This window comes from Cavia porcellus, unplaced genomic scaffold, assembly GCF_034190915.1.
Source record: "Cavia porcellus strain 051 isolate PalLab524CR breed Dunkin Hartley unplaced genomic scaffold, mCavPor4.1 scaffold_1, whole genome shotgun sequence".
Taxonomy (NCBI): Eukaryota; Metazoa; Chordata; class Mammalia; order Rodentia; family Caviidae; genus Cavia; species Cavia porcellus.
This window is the reverse complement of record NW_026947484.1, coordinates 178,147,210-178,171,764: the sequence shown is the minus strand read 5'-3', so window position 1 is coordinate 178,171,764 and position 24,555 is coordinate 178,147,210. Positions and strand designations below refer to the sequence as shown.

The following is a 24,555-nucleotide window of genomic DNA, read 5'->3' as shown; positions in this document are numbered from 1 at the left end:
GGGTCCCATAGGGGCCCTTGCATTGGTAAATGGGATCATCTCTTCTTTGCCCTGTTTAATGTACATACACCAAGGCCTGCAGATTTTAAAGAATACTCTGGTGCACAGCACTTTCCACTCTTGCCTCTGTGGCAAGATCAGGCTTGTGGGGAAGAAATGTCAGGCTTGAGACAAGCAGTCAAACATCTCAAAAGCAGTACAGTCTCTTCCCTTCCTAAACATTTCCTTCTGGTCCCAGCACAAGGATCTGGGCTAGAAAGATGTGAAGCATCACTGAATATACTTATGATATTTTTAAGGAAACGAAAAGGGCCAAAACTTGGGGGAATCAAAATGTACTTGCAATCTCTAAATCCAAGTCCAATTTTAAGAACTGCAATTTTCATACAGCCCTACCACACTGCCCTACTCCTCTTTGTTTGTTCACTGCTTCCTTCTTTTCTTTCCTTTTGCAAGGCCCCGATCCTGCACACGGTAAGCAAGCTCTCTACCATGGAGGTAGCTCTCTACATCCTCAGCCCTCTCCATGCCCTTTATTAAAGGAGGGCACAGACAAGATGATCTTAAATTCTTTCCCCTTTAATTTTGTTAAGCAGTGTGTGACTGGTAGAATTTAAGATAAACATGACATTATTGTACATATGTTCAACATACTACTTTTCTTAAATCCTTGGTGTCAGCTTTGGTATCACACAGTGTGGTGTCTCATACAGATTTTTCTGGGAAAATTTGAGCAAGTCATATACTTTAGTATGTCTGTTTTTTTCCTGTGTAAGAAAATAGGGATAAAAACAATAGTATCTCTGGGGCTAGTGTGTGCTCAAAGGTGGAACACTTGGGCGGCATTTATGAGAAGGTCCTCGTTCCACCCCCTTCATGTGGGGAGCAGTGGTGGTGGTAAGAGAGTATAAGTTTTGGGGTGGCAATGGAGGGGGTGGGGGATGGAGGGGTGGGAGCGGGGTCCCTCCTTTGTAGGTAGCAGAGTGCTGCCTGAGAGCCTACTGTGCGCACCTCCAGTTCTGTGTTCAGAGATGCTATGGGCAGTTTTAAGTCGACCAAGTATTTACACCACAGAAATTGGCAACTGCTGTCACTGCTCCTAAAGGGCCAGCTGGTAGGCACTGCCCACAACAATGCTCCTTATGTACATGAGTGTTGTAAAGGTTACATCCGGTGATAAATGCAAGGGCTTCTGCATCTTTCTTAGCACATAATATTTATATATTCAAACAGAGCTGTTTATATGACCCTTTCTCAGAGACTGTTTTAAACCATCACTCTATTTTGGAAGTGTATTTTTACGGGGATAGGGTATTTTAAGTTCTTCCAGCATCTTATTTTTCTGGAATTCTTTCCTCTTCCAGAAAACTGTTTTTCTGTTGTTATCCTGCCCTGCCCCCACCACGACTCCTTGGCCCCTAAATGCCTTCCATTTATAATGAAAGGTCTCGCTTGGTTATTGGCAAGGATTGCTTTCCATTTAGAAGCCTGGAAATTAGCCAGCATTTGTAGCAATAGGGAGGATGGCTGACGTGAAAAAATCGAAGCCGTGGGCCGGGTTATGTGGAGATTCCTGAATTCCCCACAGCTTTTCCTTTCGTTATTAATCTCACACGAAGGCTGACTCTCACTGAAATGAATGTCATGCATCAAGTTTTACTTTAAAGTTGTTTTTCTTTTTGTTTTTTTGAGACAGTTTCACTGCAGTTCAGGTTGAACTTGAACTCACTTTGTAACCCTGGCTGGCCTTGAACACACAGCACTCCTCCTGCCTCAACTTCCCTAGTGCTGGAATTACAGGTGTGCACCACCACGCCCGGCCTGATTTTTAAAGTTTGTAATAGTGCTTAGTACAGAGTGTATACTCAATAAATATTTGATGACTGAATAACAGGCCATTTGGCCTCAGATAGTACATGCTGCTTTTTCCTACCTCACAGCCTAGAGCATTGTGGCAGAGCAGGTAGATACTGTGCTTTGTTAGAATCTCAGTTGCTAATGACTGTGTTCCGTGCCTGCGGTGTTCATCTGGGGACACTCTCATGGGGCGTATGGGTAGGATGGCTCCAGATGTCTCAGATACTTCAGGTTAAAAACAAATTATAGGTAGTAAAAGGACTTTTTCATTTTTGCTTTTGTAGGACGTAAAGAATGATTTATGGGATAATTTTAGAAAGGGGAATCGGAGGAAAGTGACACAGTTCAAACAGAAGCTGATGCAATGTGAAAGAAGCTGTGCCATCAAGGAGAGCTCAGCGAGTGAGAAACCTTTATATATTTGGGGTGTACGAGAGCAAGGAGGATTCATCTGTTCCTTGATCACTGTGAAGACTGCATCTGCGGCAATCTTTGGAAAACCCTGTACCCTACTCTTATTTATCTGGGCTGGATTTGCTGTTTCGAAGGTCACGAAAACATTGCCCAAGGAATGTGCTCAGATCAAACTGCAAAGGGCAGTTCTGAGAGTGGAAATGACACAATTCTGATATTGCAATAATTTTAAGCAATGTTGCAGTGAGATTACCCTGTGATACTCCCCTAGAAGAGCATTAGGAGATGGGTTGACAGAACATTACATTATTTGCTGCAAAGAAAAACACAAACACATTTGTTTTTGCCTCTGAAAATGTCTCAACTGTATTTTGTTTTGGAGAGCAGCTTACATTAGTTCTTGAATCTTTGCTTCCAATTTTTTAGGATCAGCTCCACAAAATTCATAAATCTGTTTCAGACACACAAAGGTAAAAGTATTTATTGAGTCAAGTATTGTGCAGGTATTGAGGCACTGAGGGGCTTTATTCTTGATTGTAAAATTAATTCTCCTCATCTTCATAGTCTCACTTTAAATATAAATACAAATTAAATGTACTAAATTCATCATGTGAAATACTTGTCTTCTTTCCAAAATTGCTTATGCTGATATTTTGGCAGGTCTTTGTAAAATTCCAAGATACTACTCTAGTCTAAAACCTAAAATGTACAGTAGTGCTGGAAATGAAACCTAGTTATTGAAACTTCTCAGAGCTTTTATAGATGGTATTGAGGGCTTTTTAATTCATATACACAATCTTCTGGAATTGAATTGCTTGTAACATCACATTCCCTGACTTCTGCCCTAGTAAGAGTTGTAAAATGGATTCTAAGAAATATCTTTTTTTCTTCAAATTTTTACACCACTGAATCAAGCTGCATTTTATAGTAGGGGGGAAGCACTTTACAGTACTATGTGAAATTGTGGTGCATCTTTAAATAAGCCTCTTACATTCATTGGAATATGAATACCAAGCCCCTTACTACTCATTGTCCCGTTAGTGCTGAATGCAGTGGGTGACTGGAGAGAAGGCAGTGTGTGGGTAAACTGAGGCTGAAGTTGGGTGAAGAGTTGAAGGCAGTCAGGAATGGTATTACTGCTGTCAAGCAGGAGTTAGAAAGGTCTAGAGCAAACATCCCTGCGTTGCAGAGAAGCAACAATCCCCACATCTAGTGATTCTGCTTCTGCCTGTGTCCTGTTATTCCATTTATTCCTTGACTGTAAAACCCCAAGCTTGGACTCCATCTTGACCCCATTTCACTTACCAGCTTGACCTCGAATCCACTTCTATAACAGCAAATTGCTCTTTTAAATCTTGAGAATAGAGTTACCTATGTGTGAGTGCAGAATTTTATGATTGATCTGGGTTGCCTGGTTTTAACCACTGCTCTATAAATAACTCTAGTGGCTTTGGCCTAGGGCAGAAAATGCCAGAGAGGATCTGAAAACATTCTTTTTCCTAATCATGAGATGACAGCTGCTCTTAGGCGGGAAGGGAATGTCATAACACGGTTTTTAGAGGAACTTCCTCCGCCTAACCTTGTTTTGTGCCTTCTCTTTAGGGATCCTCCCAGGTTTCCATCCTCTGCTTTTCTGTGGCAAGAACAGCGTGACATAAGAGGAGGTAGAGGTGAAAACCACCTGAGCAGGAGAGGGGCACTAGCAAGGAAAGGGTAAGAGGCCACATCTGTTCCCATGATCACCACTGCGTGATTCTAGATCGCAGCCTACATTCCAAGGGGTCTGTAAGAAGGTATTTTGTGATCCTTATGCCAATAACCTTTACCAATCTCATTACATATTCTTATCTTAGCCTCTTTCCTACTGCAAAGTGCCCTGTGAAGTCAGAGAGGGTGTGTGTGTGGGGTCTCTGAAAATGTTCTTCTCTTCTTCTTGGAGGAAACAGCTTCTCAAGGTAGAATGTGTTTAAAATGGAAGGGAATACCTTTGGGAGGGCTCCGGGGAGGGGCATTTCTATGGCTCTGAGGCTATGACCTGGCTGTGCTCAGCCATCTGGATAACCATCGAGGGCAACCAGAAGCTGTGAGGGTGTTAAGAAGCTTGGTTACAGTGGGGTGTGGCCCTTCTGTCTCCTAGATACAGCCAGTATATTTCAGGGCACTGTCTACTGAACAAGGGGACTAAAGCCATGTCAAATAAATGCATCCAGATTCAGAAAACTACATGAATTCTAAGTTAACAATTTGGAGAATTATTTCAAAGAAAGTACACTATGTAATCATGTCTAGATCAAGATATACTTAGAGAACTCTTCCTCCTCCCCATCCCCTTTACCTGTGCCCAAAGGCAAACTATTATTAATTCTTCACATAAATTGGCTTTGCCTGTTCATGAACTTTTACAAATAAAATCCTATAGTATGAATGTTTACATGCCTGGTATCTTTCACTTAGCATTACATTCATAGATTCATCTGTGGAGCAGCAATACATATATTTTTCAGTATTTCATCGCATGGATATAATCCAATTTAGCAACTTTGGCTATGACAAACAGTGTGCTGGGAACATTCTGGTCACTGTGGAGTTGCCTTTATTTGTTGATTTAATAAATGCAGCACGAGAGTCCCTTATCTGAAATAAGATAAAGCAGTCCTAATTCTTCCTACAAGGGACATATTTTGGAATATTTGCATACTCAAATCAGTATCTTGGCAGTAGGACCCAAGTCTAAGCATGAAATTTATTTATGTTTCATACACACCTTACATACATGGCCTTAAGGTGATTTTGTTTAGTAACTTGTAATTAAAACAGTGCATCATGTTGAACCAGCAGACTTGTGGTATCGTGTTGACACTCAAAAGTTTCGGATTCTGGAGCATCTCAGGTTTGGGATCTCTGATTAGAGATACTCAACCTGTGCTTTTTTTAAAAAAAGCTCTGTATTTAGTGAGTGACTATTTTGAGCTGCAGTTATTGTGAGCAAAACTGTCAAAAATTCTCAGGTGTTCATATGCCAGTGATAATTTTATATGATTGTATTATTATTTCAATAATTCTGGACACACACTCATGCTATTTTATGGCTCTCTGCTTCTTATCTCTTTTCACTTAACAATCTTTCCCATGCTGCATGACGATTTGGTTTTAACTCATGAAATCTTCCTTGAACCATTTATTTGTGATTCTATAGAATGCTGTATATTCTACCATTAATTCATTTTTAAAATTTTCTTGTTATTAGTACATGTTTGCAGTGCACAGTAATTACATTCATCACAAGAAGTTGATACATGTACCCAACACATATTTACTCCTTTTATGTCCCCTCTTGCAACAATCTATTTTGTTATCAGTCTGCCTTGTTAGACTAGGGATAGAGACTGTGCCTAATTTTTCTCCCATGTGTTTAGTGTCTAGTTTAAAACCTTATACAGAGTAGGTGCTCTGTTAATGGATTAGGTGTGAGTTGTGGCATATTAATTTCTCAACACTGAAGTATGAGTTCGAGACTGGGTAGTATTAAATTTCAGGAATTAGGTATTGCTCGTCTGATTTTTTGTCTAGTTTACCAAAGCCAAATGTTATATTTGTGCCTTCCTATTTAGCACAAGGCTTTCCATACATGGGAGCTTAATAAACGAAGTTAATGCATGAAGAAAAACTACTCATAAAAGCATATTTCACAAATTGACTTTTTTTGAAGAAACAGATTTATCCCTAGACATCTGAGGGGGTTGGCTCCAGGAGCTTCCATGGTTAACAACATACTGTACACTGATATTGAAGTCCCTTAGATAAAATGGGTTGATATTTGCATATAATCTATGCAAATTTGTTTGTTTCATATACACCTTAATCTGTAATCTATGCAAATACCCTTGTATACTTTAAATCATCTCTATTTACTGATTATATCTAATGCAAAATAAGTTAAAAAACAGAAAATGTAAGGCAAAAAACAGAAGCAAAGCTTTTTAAATAAGGAGAGGAAAAGAAGGGCATGGTGGTGCTAAGGAGGCTGAGGCAGGAGGACTGCCATGATTTAGAGGCTGGCCTGAACAACAAAGTGAGACCCTGTTTCAAAACCAAAAACAAAAATAGACCAATATTTTTTTGGGCCACTGAAACAGGACACTTGCCTTGAGTTTGAGGCCAGTCTGGGCTACTTAGCAAGATCCTGCCTCAATAAATAAATAAATAATAAAAAACTAAAAAGAAGTAGGGGGAGAAGGGTTGAAAGGAAGGGGGGGGGGAATTAGAGAAAAAAAGAAGAATGAAGATATATTAGGTACAGGTACAAATTTCTTATGATATGTGTGATTGTTACACATATTTAAAGTGTATCAATAAAATTAACTTTAAAAAGTAAATGCTACATACATAATTATGCAGTATATTGGTTAGGGAATAATGACAAGGGAAAAATTTTACATATTCAACAAAAATGAAATATTTTGACTGTCGTTGGTCAAATCCAGATACGAGGGCCAGTCATGCAGCAGCACAGCTTGAGTATATACCCTGCCTCTGGTGTTTTCTTGCTTAACCTGAGACTCCGGTGAACCTGAGCCGCAGGGCCCACTAGGGAGCATCAAGGGGGAGATCTGAATTTTCCCATCTGTATGCCTTCATCTTTTATGCACTGGTGCCACCCTAGCAATGACTATGAATGAAAATTATAAGCTCCAGTCCCAACATGATACTAATGACAGGGGGGAGGATGTTCATGAATAAAAAACCGGCCAAACCTGATAATCAGGCTTTACTTTTTAAAAGCCTTTTAAAATTTTTTCCTTTTGTTTACAAAAAAACCTTTTAATGTGGACATTTTCAAATACATGAAAAAATAGATAAAATCGCTTACTCCCATTTACCCATCATTCAGGTTCAACAAAAGGCAAGGGTTTTTTTTTTTTGTTTTTGTTTTTGTATGCCAAAGACATTCAGTAACCTACAAAAAATCTGTTACTGTTCCTGGCAAAGGAAACAGGACTGGAGACCGCGGTCCCCTCCCAACAAATGTACTTTTGAATGTAAAAATTAGACTTCAGAGTTTGACTAATGATGCACACTTAGAATAATTGTAATAAAATACATTGGTCAGTCGATATGCAGTTTTGGCTGAGTAAACACTGTATGGCCCGAACTGAGTGTATCAGTGAGTGTATCACTTAGCTACCAGCAACAGCATACCCTGAAGCATCAGTGTCAGTGACAATATTAAAGCAACACAAAAGCACTAACCAGCCTGTGACATTTTGGGGATGTTTGCACAAATGTTTGTACATGCAGTACACTTTCATAATTCAGGATTTTCTTTCTTTCTAAAGAAGAGTTTACTGAGGCATAAGATGGTTTGGAGAAACTGGAAATGGGAGCTTTAATAAGAGGTTTTAAAAGGACTTTCTCCTTCTACAGAGAGCTGAGCAATCGTAATTAGTTATTCTGTGTCGGCTGCTTTCTCTGACTTCACCGCACTCATTTCTTTCCAACTATTTGCAACATGATGTAAGTTTTAAAACAACACCCAAAGCAACCCTTGCAAATGCAAGAAGTTTGGTTTTCAGCAGAGGAATTAAATCATAGCAACAAGCCACCTTGAATACATGTATTCAGATTCAAGGAAAGATCTGATAATGGCAATCTAGCAATTATGTTTCTTACACTGGTCATCTCCACTTGTTCTAATAGGGAGGTAGCAGCAAAATATGAATTTACTGCATTTTCCCATAGCTAAATTAGAAACACTGGTGATACACCGGATTGTTGAACACTGGTAACATAATTAATGACAAAAGTGCCTTTCTTTCTTTTGTTAAGGGTCAACAAATTTCATGGGCACAGTCATAATGCCTATTTAAAGCATCACAGGCTACTGAAATTTACTACTGTAGTATGAAAGCTGCCACAGGCAATGTCTGGACAAGTGGTCCTGGCTTGTTCCAGGGAAAGTTTATTTACAAAAATAGGTAGAGGGTTGAACTGGGCCTTTAAGCTGTAGTTTGTCAACTCCCCCCCCCCCCAAGGTTCTTGGAAATTGTAGCAGGTGTAGTTTACTCTTTTTATTGCCCTGTACAGTAATAATCCATGGATGTCATGTATAGATAGATCATATTTTGTATTTTCATTCATCAGTTGATGTAGAGTTGCTTTTTCCACTTTTCGTGCCAGGGATTGAATTTGTGATCCCACATTTACCAAGCAGGCATTTACGCCGCTGAGCTAAAGCCCCAGCCTCCGCTTCTTATTGGTATACAGATTAATGGGTTCTGTTCTGGCAGATTTTTGCATGCACATAATATGTTTTGAGCATTTTCATGCCTTATAACCTCCTCACCCTGCTCTCCTAAGTAGTTTCACACTTTTGGGGTGGAGGTTTCAATGTATGTAGTATATTTTAATCATCCTGATATCCTCATTACTGAGCCTTACACCTGGTTTCCTCACGCTTATTTCCTGCCTCTTGTCTGACAATGTCTCTCCTCTACAATCTTGTTTAGGTTTTAAGATTCCACATGTTAGGAAGAACGTTGCATGCTTGTCTCTCTGAGTCTGGATCATTTCATTCAACACAATGATCTTTAGACCGTTTTCTTGCAAAAGACAAAATTTTGTTCTTAAGTTTGGATAACACTCCACTGTGTATATATTTCACTTTTCTTTCATCTATTCCTCTGCTGATGGGCATCTGGGGTTCCATATCTCGGCTACTGTGATGATACCCCCGTGAACATGGGTATACTGGTATCTCTAGAGAAAGCTCGCTTTAATCCCTTCAGGTACACACCAAGGAGTATAGCTGAGTCATGCGTTAGGTCTACTTTTAATTTTTTTGAGGAACCTCATCATGGCTGTACTATCTTACATCCTACCAGCAGTGTAGAAGGCTTCCTTTTTCTTTACATCTCCACCAGCATTTATTGGTTTTTATATTCTTGGTGATAGCTATTCTTATGAATGCGATGGAATCACAGTGTAGCTTTATTTAATTTACTATATTGTTTTGATTTGTTGAGATGGCATCTGGCAAAGTATCCCAGGCTGGCTTTGAACTCACTACATAGTCCAGGGTGGCCTCAAAATTGCAACAATCCTCCTGCCTCAACCTTCTAAGTGCTGGGATTACATGCATGCACTACCACACCAATCATTATAGCTTTAATACACATTTCCTTAGTGGCTAAAGTGGTGAACATTATTTCATATTCTTACTGGACATTTATACTTCTTATGAGAAACATCTATTCAATTCTTTTGTTCATTTATTAATCAGGCAATTTGACTTTTTTTTTGGTGTTGTTTTATGAGTCCCTTGTATATCCTAGATATTAATCCTTCAATGTAAGAATATCTGGTGATGATTTTCTCCCATTTCTTAGGCTCAGTTAGTTATTTCCCTTGCTATGTAGAAACTTTTAAATTTGAATTGTATTTGTTGATTCTTCCTATTATTCCCTGTGCCTAAAGTCCTACTCAGTAAGTCTTTTCCTATGGTATGGCTTCAAGTGTTTCTCCTATGTTTTCATTTAAAAGTTTCAAATTTTCAGGTTTTAAATCCGAAAGGATGTAGCTGAGCTACATGTCTGACCCTAAAGTGGGTTTTTGGCTCCTTGGTCCAGAATCACATGGCTGTAGTTGGGTGTTTATTTCTGTGTCCTCTATTCTGTTCCATTGTCTATTTTTGTGCCATTACTGTGCTGTTTTTGTTACTATGGTTTTGTCATATAATTTGAAATTTAGGGTTGTGCTGCCTCAGCCTTGCTCTTTTTCCTCAGAATTATGTTTGGCTGTTTTGAGTCTTCTACATTTTAGAATTTTTTTGTTCTAATTCTCTGAAGAATGTTGTTGGTATTTTGAAGAGATTGGCACTGAAACTGTAGATAACTGTTGGTAGTATGGTCATTGTGATGATATTAATTTTGTTGACCCATAAACATAGGAGGTCTTTATGTTTTCTGATGTCACCTTCAATTTCTTTTTCAGTGTTCTGAAACTTTGTCTGTAGAAGCCTTTCACTTTCTCAGTTAGACTGATTCCTAGGTACTGTATTTTATTTTAGTTAAAGCAATTATGAATGTAATTGTTTGCCTGATTTTTTTTAATCACCTGGCATATTATTTATGTAAAGTTACTGATTTTTAAATGTTAATTTTATATCCCTCTACATTGCTGAATTCATTTATCAGCTCTGAAAGTCTTTTGTGGTAGTCTATAGGATCATCTAAATATAGGACTTTATCACTTGCAAACAGGGCTGATTTGACTACCTTGCCTAGTTGTATCTTATTTTTCTTTTGCATAATTGCTGTCTCTAGAATTTCAACAACTATACCGAATGAGTGTTGAAAGTGGACAACTTTTTTCCTGTTTCTGATGCTAACTCTTATTCTGTGCCATCAACTGCAGTCGTTGAGGAGAAACACGAAGTGGCTAGAGGGCTGGGTTCTCAGGACAGTGTGGCTCTCCGCTGGAGATAAGGGGACGCGCGTCTGATGTGGGGATTCATCTTCACTGCAGTGCTGAGGAAGAACAGTGAGTAAGAACAGTGTGAACTCTGACGAGAGAAGACGTCATTCTGCCTGTTACTGGAAATGTGGGATGGAACTTCTCGGCGATGAGCACAGCTTTACAATTATTTTTCTCCGCTGGCGCATGCACGGTTTTTCATATTTACACAGGAAAATTTGCCTCAATGCTCAGTACTAGGAAAACATTCCTGTTTCTTATGTACCTTCTCTTACTTTTCCACAAATCTGGAGGGCGAGAATATGTGTTACAATTTGGAGAATTATTCCTCGATGAAGGAACAAGCTCATGTGTATCCTCCTCCTGTGCCGGGAGGCTCTGCTCAGAGGCTGTCTCAGCCTCTCACTGGGCAGCTTCGGCAAGTGGATCCGAGGCCTGGCTTTTGCAGATGGGGCTTGAAGGCCCTCCTCCCTTTCCCACTTTTGAGTCTTGACTGTTGTGCAAAGCAGCAATACCTCCTTCACGTGGTCAGTAAATATTCTCACTACAGCCCCAAATTCTATCACAAGTAGATCATCTAGAAAGTTAGGCCTCAAGAACCTTCTAGGAAGTCTGTTGACATTGGTCTAGACATGTTCTTCATGAGCACAATTTCACACCAAGACTATCTATAATAAGGTGAAATTTTGATGATCTGCACGACTCCATGGGAGAAAAGAGGTAACGCAAAAAGTTTGGTTGTTTATTCCTTGTATGTCTTCTCGTTCTCTTTTCTGTTTCTTTCTTTCTTTCTCTCTTTCCTTCCTTCCTTCCTTCCTTCCTTCCTTCCTTCCTTCCTTCCTTCCTTCCTTTCTTTCTCTCTTTCATTTTCTTCCTTTCTTTTTATTTGAATCTTTGCATATCTTCAGAAGAAACCTGAATGACCATTCATCAGCTTCAGGTATGCGCTTCTCCAACTGTAGTGGTGGTGACTGACGACTTGGTTGTACCCCTGGGTGGTGCATCATGCCACGTTGGTTTGCAGGCTGTTTTACATAAAGATACATATTGATGATGCACAATGTGCACCTGATTTTTTTTGTTAAGGTCCTGATGTTTCATTGCTGTTGTTGGTTATATAGCAGTGATTGTGTAACAAGATATGTGTTTGAGACAAGCATCCCTCACTGTGGTAAATACTTCAGTCTCTGATTTCAAAGGAGTGTTCTTGGGCCAAGTCGTTCCATACATTTACCTAGATTTATTCCTAGAGAATGACAGTACATTCCCATATGTCTTCAGACAAGAAAGGATATAAGAAGCCTATGTTTTACCTTTCTGGATGCCACGGATGCCTATCTTTTTCCTGTCACCAATGCATATTTTTTCACCGTGCTCTTTGCTCTAATAAAACTTAATTCTGAGTAAACTTGAATCCTTGAAGTCCTTCTTGTGGCTCACTGAAAGCAAAGGCGCTATATTTTAACAAATGGAAATTCAGAGGAAATGAACATGACTGGGTGAAACACTTAAGGGGTGCCCAAAACTCAGTAATCAAGGCATTAAATAAAAGTACTAAAATTAATGTAAAAATTCATAACATACAAATACCAACATTTAAGTACAGGAAGATTTGACCCTATGCTTGCCTTGGAGAAGAGATATATGGGAGAATTTTAGCTGCCAAAGCCAAGATGGTATCTTTAATAAGGATATTAAAGGTTGCTAAATAGTTGCTGCAACTTTCTCTTCATCTCAATTAGTTCATCTTGCCCCCTCTAGTTAATCTCTGCTTATGGATCAGCTGCTTATGTGGTCACTCCTTTTAGAGATCGTGACTTTCCAGAACCCTAGAGACCATGTGAGAGCCTGCTGTTCCCAAAGATTCTCTCTGTCTAACAGAGCACTGAACAGGTTGACTATCACTAGGCTGATAATTTCTCAGATAAGGCCAAGGTAATTTACCTTAGGATGAAAGCTTATTCAGAGAGCTTTAGTGGCCTTTCATAAAGTGTAGTTTGTTCTTTTTTTATTTTAAGGAGAAAAATAAAACAAAATTTCCAAATTAGGTAATAGGAATGTAAGAATGGCTAATGCATTGTGTATTGTTATCTTTAAATTAGTTACTCGGAGTACAAGATAGATACATTTTTACTGGGAATCGAACTCATGATCTTGCACTTATCAGGCAAGCACTGGAGCCACTGAGCTAAATCCCCAGCCAAAATACAGATGTTTAATTGTTCAAACAATATTAGTGCAAACTTTTCAATAAACAGAGAAATTAGTAGTATTAATTGTCCTGTATATATGAATTTTTTGCCTTTCCCTTCCTTTTTTTCTCCTTCACCCAGCCCAGTTTCTGTTTTCTTTTGAACAGTTTCTTCTCATTTCACAATATCCATTGTCATTTTGGATCTTATTTACTCTTTCAGCTTCTCACATTAGGGAGATAATAAGATGTTTGCACATGTGCATCTGGTTTATTTCACTTATGACTATGCTCTTGAGTTGCATCTATTTACCTACAGAAGTCTCCAGTTTATCCTTCTTTATGGCTGAGTAGTACTCAATTGTGTAAAAGACTGCATTTTAAAAAAATCCATTCCTCAATTGTTGGGCATTTGGGTTGTTTCCAGCTATTACAAATTGTGCGGCTATAAACGTGGGTGCATATCTATCACTGTAATGCTATAAGCATTGGCGCACATATATCACTTCTGAGAAGATACCCAGTAGGAGGATAGCTAGGTCTAATGGGACCTCTAATATTAGCTTTTTGAGGAACCTCCACGTTTATTTGCATATTGGTTGCACCAGTTTACACTTCCTGCAACAGTAGAGAAGGCTTCCTTTTTCTCCTCCTCTCCAGCATTTATAATTGGTTGATTTCTTGATAATAGCCATTCTTACAGGGATGATGTGGAATCTCAGTGTTGTTTTAATTTGCATCTCACAAATGACAAGTGAGGATGAGCACTTTTTTCATACATTTATTTGCTGTTTGTATTTCTTCATCTGAGAAGTCTGTATCTATCTCAGATGCCCATTTTTGAATTGGGACTTTAAATTTGGGAGGGCTGATATTTGTGAGTCCTTTCTATGTTCTTGATAGTAATCTTTTGTCTGAGAAAAAGCTGGCAAACAATTTTCTCCACATTGTCAGTTGTCTCTTCACTCTGTTGATGGTTTTTCTTGCTGTGCAAAAGTTTTTAATATGATGAGATTCCAGTTGTTGATTTTTTGTTATAGTTCCTGTGTGATCAAGATTTTATTCATAGCTTCTTTTTGTCTATACCAGTGTCTTCAAGAGTTTTACTTATTCTGTCTCCCAGCAGATTTAATGTTTCTGTTTTAATATTTAGAGTTTTGATTCATTTCGAATTTAGTTTAGGACATGGTGACAGAGGTGGGTTCAATTTTAATCTTTGGCACGTGCAGAGCCAGTTTTTCCAGCACCATTTATTAAAGAGGCCATCTTTCTTCCAGTGAATGTGTTTGGCACCATTGTCAAGGATAAGGTGGCTGCATGGAGTAGGTCTGGTGTTGTTTCTGCATCTTCTAATCTGTTCCATTGCTCGTTAGACCTTTTTTTGTTTGTTTGTTTGTTGTTTTTTTTGGTCAGTACTATGTTGTTTTTATCATAGTAGTTTTATAGTATAAGTTCAAGTCAGGGGTTGTGATGCCCCCTGCCTTGCCTTTGTTGCTCAGAATTTCCTTCACTATTCTAAGTTTCTTCTAGTTTCATTGAATTTTAGGATTGCTTCCCTCGATTCTGTGAGATATGTTGCTGGAATTTGGATTGTAATTGCATGAAATCTGTATAACAGTTTTGAAAGTATGGCCATTTTCACTATATTCTTCCTCCTCAAAAGCAAAGGATATCTTTCCATTTTTCTAATATCCTCTTCAATCTTCTTTTTCAGAGTACTATAATTTTCAATGTAGAGTTCTTTTACATCCTTTGTTAGATTGATTCCTAGATATTTCATTTTTGTATGTTATTATGAAAGGTATTGTTTTCCTAATTTTTCTTTCAGTGAGTTTGTTATTTATGTACAGAAAGCTATTAATTTTTGATTGTTGACTTTGCATCCAGCTACACTACTGAATTTGCTTATTAAATCTAGTATTTTTTTTTTTTTTTTGTCTTTTTCGTTTCTTTCAGTATTAGGGATCGAACTCACGACTGCCTGCTTGCAAAGCAGGCGCTTATGCCGCTGAGCTAAATCCCCAGCCCCAAATCTAGTAATTTTTTAGTGGAGTTTTTGAGGTCTTCCATGTCATCTACAAATAATGATAATTTAACTTCTTTTCTTATTGTTATTCATTTTATTTCTTTCTCTTGTCTAATTGCTCTGGCTAGTTTCCAGCACTATGTTGAATAAGAATGGAGACAGTGGAAATCCTTGATTTGTTCCTGATTTTAGATTGAAAGCTTTAGACATGAAGATGGCAGCTTGATAGGTAGCTGGGGGGAAAGTCTCTCTGGGAAAAACAGCTCAGATGCTGGAATTTGACAACATGGAGAGGGCCGGATAAATGGAGAGGGATTCTCATGACCCCAGGAGGAAACTGAAGTGAAAAGAAAAATAGGAAGAGGAAGGAAAAATGTGAGTGGAGGGGTGGAGCCTGATGCGCTCACTGAGACAGGTCTGCGCAGAGTTGGGCAATTCAAGGTTGCGCAGAAGCCACAATCAATGATAACAGCAATTGGTTAAGTTCCGGGACATTAGCAGGAGGACGTGGTGCAGTGTAGAGTGGAGCCAAGGTGGAGAACTACATTGATTCCCAGTGAGTGCTGGAGATTGGGTCCCTGGTGGGTGTCGCTGGCTGTAGGACATCTTGGAGTGGGGCAGAGCTCAGCACCCTGGTGGCATCAGTCAGCCACCCCTGGCCCAGAAAGGATTGGTGGGATCTGCTTGGGCTGAGCCACGCCCCTGATTGTGACCCAATAGCCAGTGCCGAAACTGTCCCAATCCTGTGATGTCTGCAAAGCACAGGCTAAGATGCTGAAGGCACTTGTGGGTTGACTGACTCAGAGACTAGAGGCTAGCCTGCATTGTCTCTGTATGCACCTCAGATAATAGCAAATTGGAGAGGGCAGCAAAACCTGAGTCAGCCTGCTTCAGAAAAACCATAAGCAATAAGGAGAGGGCCAGGGAGCTTCACAACACACCTGTCTGAAAGAAACTAGAAACATGACAAGAGATAGAAATAAAAAAAAAAATCCAGCCACTGACCCTGGGAAAATAAGCCCAGGAGAGGTAAATACAGAAGAGAGCCAGTGCAGTAATCATGCAATATTAGCCACAACATCAGCAGACATGAAGAAATACCTTGTGACTTCATAGATGAACTTAAAACTGAAATTCTAATCCAAGTGAGGCAAGATATAAAAAGATTAATAAAAGAAATACTAAGCCCCTCCCAAGAAAACATGGATGGAAGAATGGAGGAACCCAGAAAAGGAAGAGAAACCTTTGATGAAGAATATAAACAAAATCTAGAATACATGAAATAGATCCAAAGAGATTACCTGGAAACTAAAAACTCCATTGAAAGCTAGCAAAATGCTTTGACAGAAACTAAAGTTAGCCTTTTGAAACTTGAGGAGAGATTTATAATGTGTGATCATGAAAGAAAAAATCTCTTAAAAATAACAAGGAACCAGGAAGAAACATTTCAAAGGCTAGAAGATGACAAGAGAATCTGTAAATTAAGAATAAAAATGTGAGCGAAGAAGCAGGAGTAACCACAAATGAAGGATATTAGAGAGAGAGAGAGAGAGAGAGAGAGAGAGAGAGAGAGAGAGAAATACCATGATTCCAGCAACAGTGGCTGAGAGGCCTCAGTGAATGGGGCAGACAGTGGAATGAAGGAATAGACAAATAGCAGAAAAATAGAATAGCAGAGATGAGGCAGAGAAGGAATTCGTCCTTGTACAGTGGTCTTATATGTTTTTTTCATTTCATGTGTTTATAGGAATATGATGTTTGTCTTGCTTTGTTTTGTTCCTCCCTCCAAAAATAGAAAAGATAGACACACATATTAAGACTCATGCATGTGTAGAACTAATAAATACTTTATGAGAATGATCTTATGACACATGATGAAATGAACAATACTTTGAAGAAAAAGAGACACTACAGTGCCCAGTGCTGATCCTGGAGTATCATAATGTGAAACCCAGCAATACTATTATTCTTTGCTCAGAGTGATTTTTTGTTGAACAGAACTGGTTGCAGTCTCGCTGTTTGAAACCCCACTTTATATGCTCCACTTTTGTATCTTTGAACTACTATTTGTAAGAGGACAATATGTAGATATCAACTAGTGATTTCTTAAGGTTTATTCTTTCTTTGAAAGTATGTATTATTTCTACCCATTTTATGTTTTGTTTAGTCTTTCTTCAAATAAAATTTTTTAAAAAAGAGCAAAAGGAGGGAAAAGTGGAAACTACTGTCAATTTCTTATTATCTTTTCTTGAACTCTTGCATTGTTTATATAGTTTTATTAGGTTTGTCTTTGTTCTGTCTCTTGTGAGATTTTATGCTTTCAGATGGTAAAGGCAACTATTTTGAATATAATGGGAAATATTATGGTAATCATGGGAATTATTATATTGTTTTGAAGTCTTATAATGCTTTCATTCATTGGTCTGATTTTATTTTGTTTTGTTTGATTTTATTATGTGGGATGGTATGAATGCTATTTTGAAGAAAACAAGACATTATGGTAGCCATTGCTGATTTACTATCATCTTGTTTTGAAGTCCTACCATGCTTTTGTTCTTCTGTTTTGATTGGTTCTATCCTGTTGTGTTTTATTTGATTTTATTGTGTGCGATGTTACAAATTTTTTGATGAAAATGAGGTATTATAGTAGCCATTGTTCATTTCCTGTTATTTGGTTTTGAAGTCCTGTAATGCTTTCATTCTTTTGAATGGTTTTTTACTATATTGTTACTATTGTGTGTGAAGGTATGCTCAACTATTTCAAAGAAAAGAGAGATTATGTTAGCTATTGTTGATATCCAGTTGTTTTGTTGTGAAGTATTGTGTTGCTTGCATTTTCCTGTTCTGATTTGCTTTGTTTCATTCTGTATTCTTTTGTTCTCTTTAAAATAAAAAAAAATTTATGGTTATAACTAATATGTATTGACTTACACTTGTCATGTTATTTTCCTGTCATTGGCTTCCCCCCATTTTTTCCCTCCCTCTGTTTAATTGTTTGTCTTGCCTGGTAGATTCCTTCTGTTGGAGTTCATAATTTTATTCCTTGTTATTTCTTTCTAAAACGTTCTTCTATATTTTGGTGTGCTGGTTTCATGGTCATAAATTTCCTCAGTTCTTTGTCATGGGAGTATCTTATTTTTCCATCAGTTCTGAAAGACAGTTTTGTAGGGTGCATCAATCTGGGTGCCTTTAGAACTTGAAATATTTACTCTCCTTGACTTGAAGGTTTGTGCTGAGAATTCAGCTGTGATTCTGATGGACTTTCCTTTACAGGTGATTTGTTTCTTTCCCCTAATATCTTTTAAGAGTCCATTTATGTATTTAGCTTCTGGAATTTTGATTATGATATACCTGGATGTAGTTTTTTTGATTGGGCTAATTGGGGCTCTATATGTCTCACTTATCTGTATGTTAATTTATTTTTCCCTAATAAGAAAGTTTTCCACCATGACATCTGTGAACAATTTTATTTCATTTATGCTATCTCCTGATGTTTTGATGACTTTAATCAACCTTAAGTTATTCTTTTTTGCCTCATCTAGCAGTTGCTGAACTGATTTCTTATGGGCCTTTGCTATTTTTAAGGAATCTTTCTTTTCCTGATTGCTAATCTCAAGCCTGTCTTCTATATCTGAGATCCTGTCTTTACATTGGTTTAATCTGCTGTGAATACTTTTAATAGAATTTCTATTCTCCTGGATATCTGCTTGAATCTACCTTATGATAGATTCCATAATTCCATTTTTTCGCTGTGTTGAGCATTCATGGCTTCTACGATTTTCTTAAGCTCCTCTATTTTTTTGTTTGTATTTGTTTCAGGCTCACTAAGTGTGGTTTTCACTGTGGACACTACCTCTGTGGTCATCTGATAAGTTATTTCTGATTTGATGTTTTATAGAGCTCCATTCATTTGGTTTATTGTTACCACTTTAGAGAAGCCAGGTGAGTGGCTTTTGGGTTGTCCCACCTCACTGCCCCCTGAATTTGCCTTTGGTGAGCAGGATGTCAAGGATTCCATCTTGTTTAAGTGTCTTCTCATTTTCTTTCTTTGTTTTTAGTTTGATTCCTGAGATAATGCTGTACATTGACTACAGTGAGTTGCATTATTGCTAGTATTTAGAACCCTGAGGAAATGACTACTTCTCTGAGCAGTCTTCCAGGTGTAACTGGTTTTTGGGTTTTGAGTCTGTTGCAAGATCCTATGTTTTCAGTTTTTTTGGCTGCCTGTTTGACTCAGCCTCTGGGTTCTTTAGCACTGCACAACAGTATTTTCTATGACCCTTAGTCAGCTGGGAGCTGATTAGATGGAGCTGGCAGCAGTTCAGAGTCCTGATCTCAGCTGGCCTCTCTCCAGTCAATCACTATTGCAAGGAGGACAAAGTCCTCAGGATTCACTGCTAACTAGTGTGGTCCTTCATGTCCACTGGTCTCCTCCAATGCTGTGTCTCTCTGTGCAGGACTCTGGGGTGGCCAGCTGTCCCCACGTGTATGCAGGTTTGAACCACTCCTTTTGCACAGTGAGTCTAGTATCAGGGAGAAGGCATCACTGGCTATCTCCTTTTTTTATTGAAATTTCTCTCTTTAATCTCTCCACGGGTTTCAATTTGCACTTCAGATCCTTCCTGGGTCCAGGGGCCCCACTTCCCTCTCATCTCTCCTGTTTCCCTCACATTTCTATATTCCAGTGTCTGGACAGCAACAGAGAGGCTCTTTCTCTGCTATCACTCCATCATCTTGGTCCCCCCGCCAATAAACTGTATTTCTAAATGTTTACTTATTTATAAATTTTCAGAGAGATAGACACACAGCTAGATCCTAGGGCTCCAGTAATAGCTACATTTCTCATTATTTATTAAGTCCAGAGTTTGGGATTTCTCTACACATAGTTGCAAAATTTTATATCAATTTATCAAAGACTGTAGTCCTTATTTGACTGAGAAGGAAAAGTAACCTCAAGATAGTCATGGGTCATTCTCAAGATCACTGAGTAATAAGAGGCAAAGCTGGGGTTCAAACTTCACTTGTCTGATTCAAGAATTACAAAAATACTTGCAGACACCTATCATTAGCATCTATGTATCCACATTCCATCAATCTTATTAGTTGACCTATGTATCTTGGGAAGATATTTCACTCTAATATCAAAGAATGAAAGATGAAGTCAACTTTAATAGTTGGTTATTATTTAAAGAGGTGTCCAGGACTTGCTACTTCTTTGTTTTTCCTTCCTTTCTCCCACTCACCAGACATACCCCAAAGTTATTACCTCAGGGTCCCATCAGTGGACCTTAAAGATTATAGAATACCTTAGTAAATATCAGTTTATTAGTATATGATCATTTTTCTGGAGAAAGGTGTTTATAGCCTTTTTGGATTTTAGAGGGTCTCTCTAAGTCAAATGTATGAATTATGGTTGCCCCCCCCCTTAACTGCAATTTTGTTTTCTATGGTTTTTGTTACCTGGACAACTATGATCTGAAAATATTAAATAGAAAAATTCAGAAAAAAATACATAAATTTTAAATATCATGCTATTCTGGATAATGAATTCTCAAGTCATCCCACTTACCTTGGTTGGGAAGTAGTACCTTTGTCCAGAGGATTTAGATTGTATACACTACCTATAACCCATTAATCAGACGAGTCTCCATTGTCAGATCAATTATCATAGTGTTGCAGTGCTTACATTCAAATAACCCTCGTTTTATTTAATAATGATCCCAAAGTGAAAGAGTGTGATGTTGGCAATTCAAATACACCAAAGAGAAGCTGCAATGTGCTTCTGTTATGTGAAAGGTGGAAGTATGTGACTTACTAACATAGGAAAGCAAATTTACGTTGTGTTGCTAAAATCTATGGAAAGGACAAGTAGGAAGAACAATGTACATAAGGTCCGACCACCTCTGTGGTTTCAGCCATTCACTGAGGGGCTTGGATCACACTGCCTGGGATAAAAGGAGACTGTTCTATTTAGGAATAGAGCACAGTCTAATATTCTGGTTACAAAACCAGCCAAAGTTTTGGATGCCTGTCTGCAAGGTCTCAGAAACGAACTTATTTACCACAGTAAACCTCCCTGGAATATGTTGTGGTGTCCTACCTAGATGAAAACACCAAGGTATATAAGGTGTAATTGAAAAATATGGGGGATGTTTACAGTTTTAAGTTTATTACAGCATTCATCCCCCCTTAAAATATTCTACCTCACTTTGAAAACATTTGTCTCGTTGTTCTAGTGACTTTCTGAAGTGGTTCTAGAAATCTTTCAGTTGCGCTCTAGTGGCTGCACTGATGTCTTGAACTGATTCCAAATGTTTACTTTTCATTGTCCTCGCAACTTTAAGGAGGAGCTAGAAGTCACGCAGTGCTAGCTCCAGTCTAAGGTGAATGAGAAGGCACAGTAACATTTTTACAAGCCTGTCTTTTCATTGGATGGGACTTGGCAGCATCATTTGCCATACTTTTGATCAATATGTGTGACGGTACTCATAAAAGTGGACTTCCAGAATTGCTTTAACCTGGAATTTATTTATTTATTTATTTTGTCTTTTTGAGACAGGGTCTCACTATGCGTTTCAGGCTGGCCTTAAGGTCAGAATGTAGCCCAGGCTGGTCTTGAACTTACAATGATCCTCCTGCCTCAATCTCCCAAGTTGGAATTTCTTTTGAACTAAAATTGTGGTATAATTACAATCATCACTTATACTGTCAGCTCTTTTACCTTAAGATGAAAATTTTAACAACTAGGAAATGCTTTTGAGTAATTGCATATGGTTTTATTTGCTTTAGTTCATTAGATTTTATGATTTATATACCTCAGAAATAATAAAAATGAACAAGAAACAAGAGCAAGATAAACCCATGAAGGCATAAAGGATGATGTAATATGGGCACGGCAACTAGGGAATGCCAGGAAACCTCAAGTAAGAGGAGACTGCTGAATTCCAGTGGAGATGCTAATGCTGGGATCCTTGGAAGCAAAGAAAAAAAAAAAAAAAAAAAAAAAAGAGAATTCCCAGGAGTTTCTTGACTCCTTTTATCACAGGAGTGAACTTACTTACCAGAATGAATCTTTCTGAAAATGGAGATTATAGGAACAAACCATCTTTTCAAAAGAGATCAGTATTCTTTTGGGTTCTAGAGGGAATTCTCATAAAGCTTTTATACTATGTACATTTAAAAGGATATAATGGATAATAGGAAAAAGGATATAATGGACTTTTGCCAGATGCTTTACTAGAAATGTAAACATACTTCTTGTAATGATCCTAATAGAAACTGTTTCTTTAGTTTTTCTTTCTTTAAAAAATAATTGTGTTAAATCAATATTCAGTTGTGTTTGTTCTAAATGAAAGGGTGGAGCAGAGTAAATGGAAGAGGTTTTAAAGACGTGAATGTAATTTTCCCTGCCCCCAGGAAGAGAGCAGATGTCAGTGAAAGCCTTCCTAGTTCCTTTTATTGTGGAAGGAAATTTACATGAATGAATTTCTGCCAGGCCACCTCAATTGAATCCAAAAGCTATGGTGATGACCAAAATCATGAGCAAAAATAAATCTGAGTTTGTTATCTCAGATATAATAACAGAAAGTGGATATACTCTTAGTGTTTCACTAAGTTATCTTTGCAGGGCAGGTGTTTTGTTCCATCAGCTGAAGAGATCCATGCCCTTTAACACAGTTGAGATATCTCCTGCTCCATCTGAAGGAATGCTTTTCCAAGCCTTTGCTTAAAAACATGGCTTGGATTTGCCCAAGAGCCTACACACATAAACAATTGAGAACTTAGAGTCTTGTATCATCATAAAACAGGGATGAAAACTGTCGAGTGGCAGCGTCGACCAAGCAATATCAACTGCAGAAGGAGCAAAAACAGAAAACTGCGTTGAGCTGTAGAGAAACTTGCTCTGAATCAGACTGTGCCAGAACACAACTGGAAGCGGAGGCAGAGCTAGAGTGGGATTCACCGCAAAGACAGAAGTATTTATTTGTTTATTCATTTGCATACTCATTCATCACGTGCACCAGTCAAGATTCAGTCAAGCTTTGCTTATTCATTCGTCATATCCACCTATGATTCTTCTGGATACTGGGTGTTCAGATCAGATATGGACCACTTTAGGTATTCAGAATTGTGTGAGAAAACATGTGAAGTTAAGATCGGAATCAAGCAGAAAGGGCATGGAACAGAAGACCAGGTCAAAATTATGGTGAAATTTGAATGCTCGACTTGAATCCAACGGTTTAGCTTTAATTCTGTAGGCAATGAAGGGTGAGGGGCATCAAATTTTAATTATGGGAGTGACATAGAAGGAGTTTCAGAAAGATCTAAGAGAGGAGAACAGTGCTGTGAAGCTAACTTCTGTCTCAGCTGTTGAAGTAGATGATGGAACTAAAAGTAGGGATTCAGTTGCTAACAGAGAGAAGGCAGGATGCACAGAGCTAGACCTTGGGAAGCACTGATATGTGAGGCTAGAGGAGATGAACCAGATGAGTACTTGGGAGGGAACAAGGTTGGAGGCCAACAACCGGGAAGTTTCCAGAACATGGAAGCTGGTTAGTTAATGGTGCTTCTGTGTAAACAAGGAGTACAATTTCTTACATCTACCATCAGAAATGACTTTACCATAAGTAAGATGCATGCAGCTACTTCATGACCTTCAAGAGAGCAGAGTGATGAGAGGATAGATAGAGAATAAGAATTAGAAACAATACATATATTCTCTTTCAAAAATCAGTAGAGTAGTCTGAAGGAACATCAAATAGACTCATTGGAATTTTGTTTTTGAGACAGGATCTTGCCGTGTAGTTTGGGCTGGCCTTGAGCTCACTACGTAGCTGAGGCTAGCCTCACACTCATGGTGATCCTCCTGTCTCAACCTCCTAGGATTACACCTTCTGGGATTCGCCCCTACATCCTGCTTTCTTTAGAAATTTTTTGACTGCAAGTGACAGAAAACCCATCACAAATTTATGTGGAGATAGTTAGGCTTCAGGCATGGATAAATTCAGGACTCAATTGATACCACTAGTACTTCTTGGCTTGACTCTGTGTCCATTTTTATGGTGGTTTCATTTCTATGTTTCTCCATGGTGACAAGATGGTTGTAGTAGCTTCAGGACTAAGTATTTTTCAATTGTTTTTTTTTTTTAATCGGTACCAGGGATTGAACTCATGACCGCCTGCGAGCAGGCTGTCACTGCGAGCTAAATTCCCAGCCCTGTCTTTCCCAACTTAAATCCAGTGATATTCAAGAGAAGAGTTTTACCTCTCTTAACAAAGCTTGGAATTGATTCTAGTTTGGCTTAGATTGGCTTGACTAGAATTAAAGGTCCATTCCTGCTGGGGTTGGAGCTCACAGACGGGTCTCAAAGTAGAGCTGGAGCCCAAAGAAAGCACAGAAACTAAGATGGAAAGGGGATGGCTCCTTGGTGGAATCAGAGTACTGCCAATAGACATGGAGAATGGATCCTGGGAAAACTCCAGCTTCCAAACTCCAAATCTGAAAGAAGGCAACTGATGGGTAGAAGCCTGGAGCAGCAGGGGAGGAAAAGTTGGAATAAAATCTGAAGGAAGAAAGCATCCTCATGGCTGAGAT

The 24,555-nt window shown here is 38.5% G+C and overlaps 1 protein-coding gene across 1 annotated transcript in view; it reads right to left on the bottom strand.

Annotated features, from left to right (window-relative positions):
* Nucleotides 1-2,659: 2,659 nt before the first annotated feature.
* Txndc8 (thioredoxin domain containing 8) overlaps nt 2,660-24,555 on the bottom strand; it is a 30,034-nt gene continuing 8,138 nt past the window's right edge. Inside the window, exon 4 of the mRNA XM_023562426.2 lies at nt 2,660-2,722. Within this exon, the coding sequence (XP_023418194.2) occupies nt 2,660-2,722 (63 nt within the window). The remainder of the gene's footprint in view (nt 2,723-24,555) is intronic.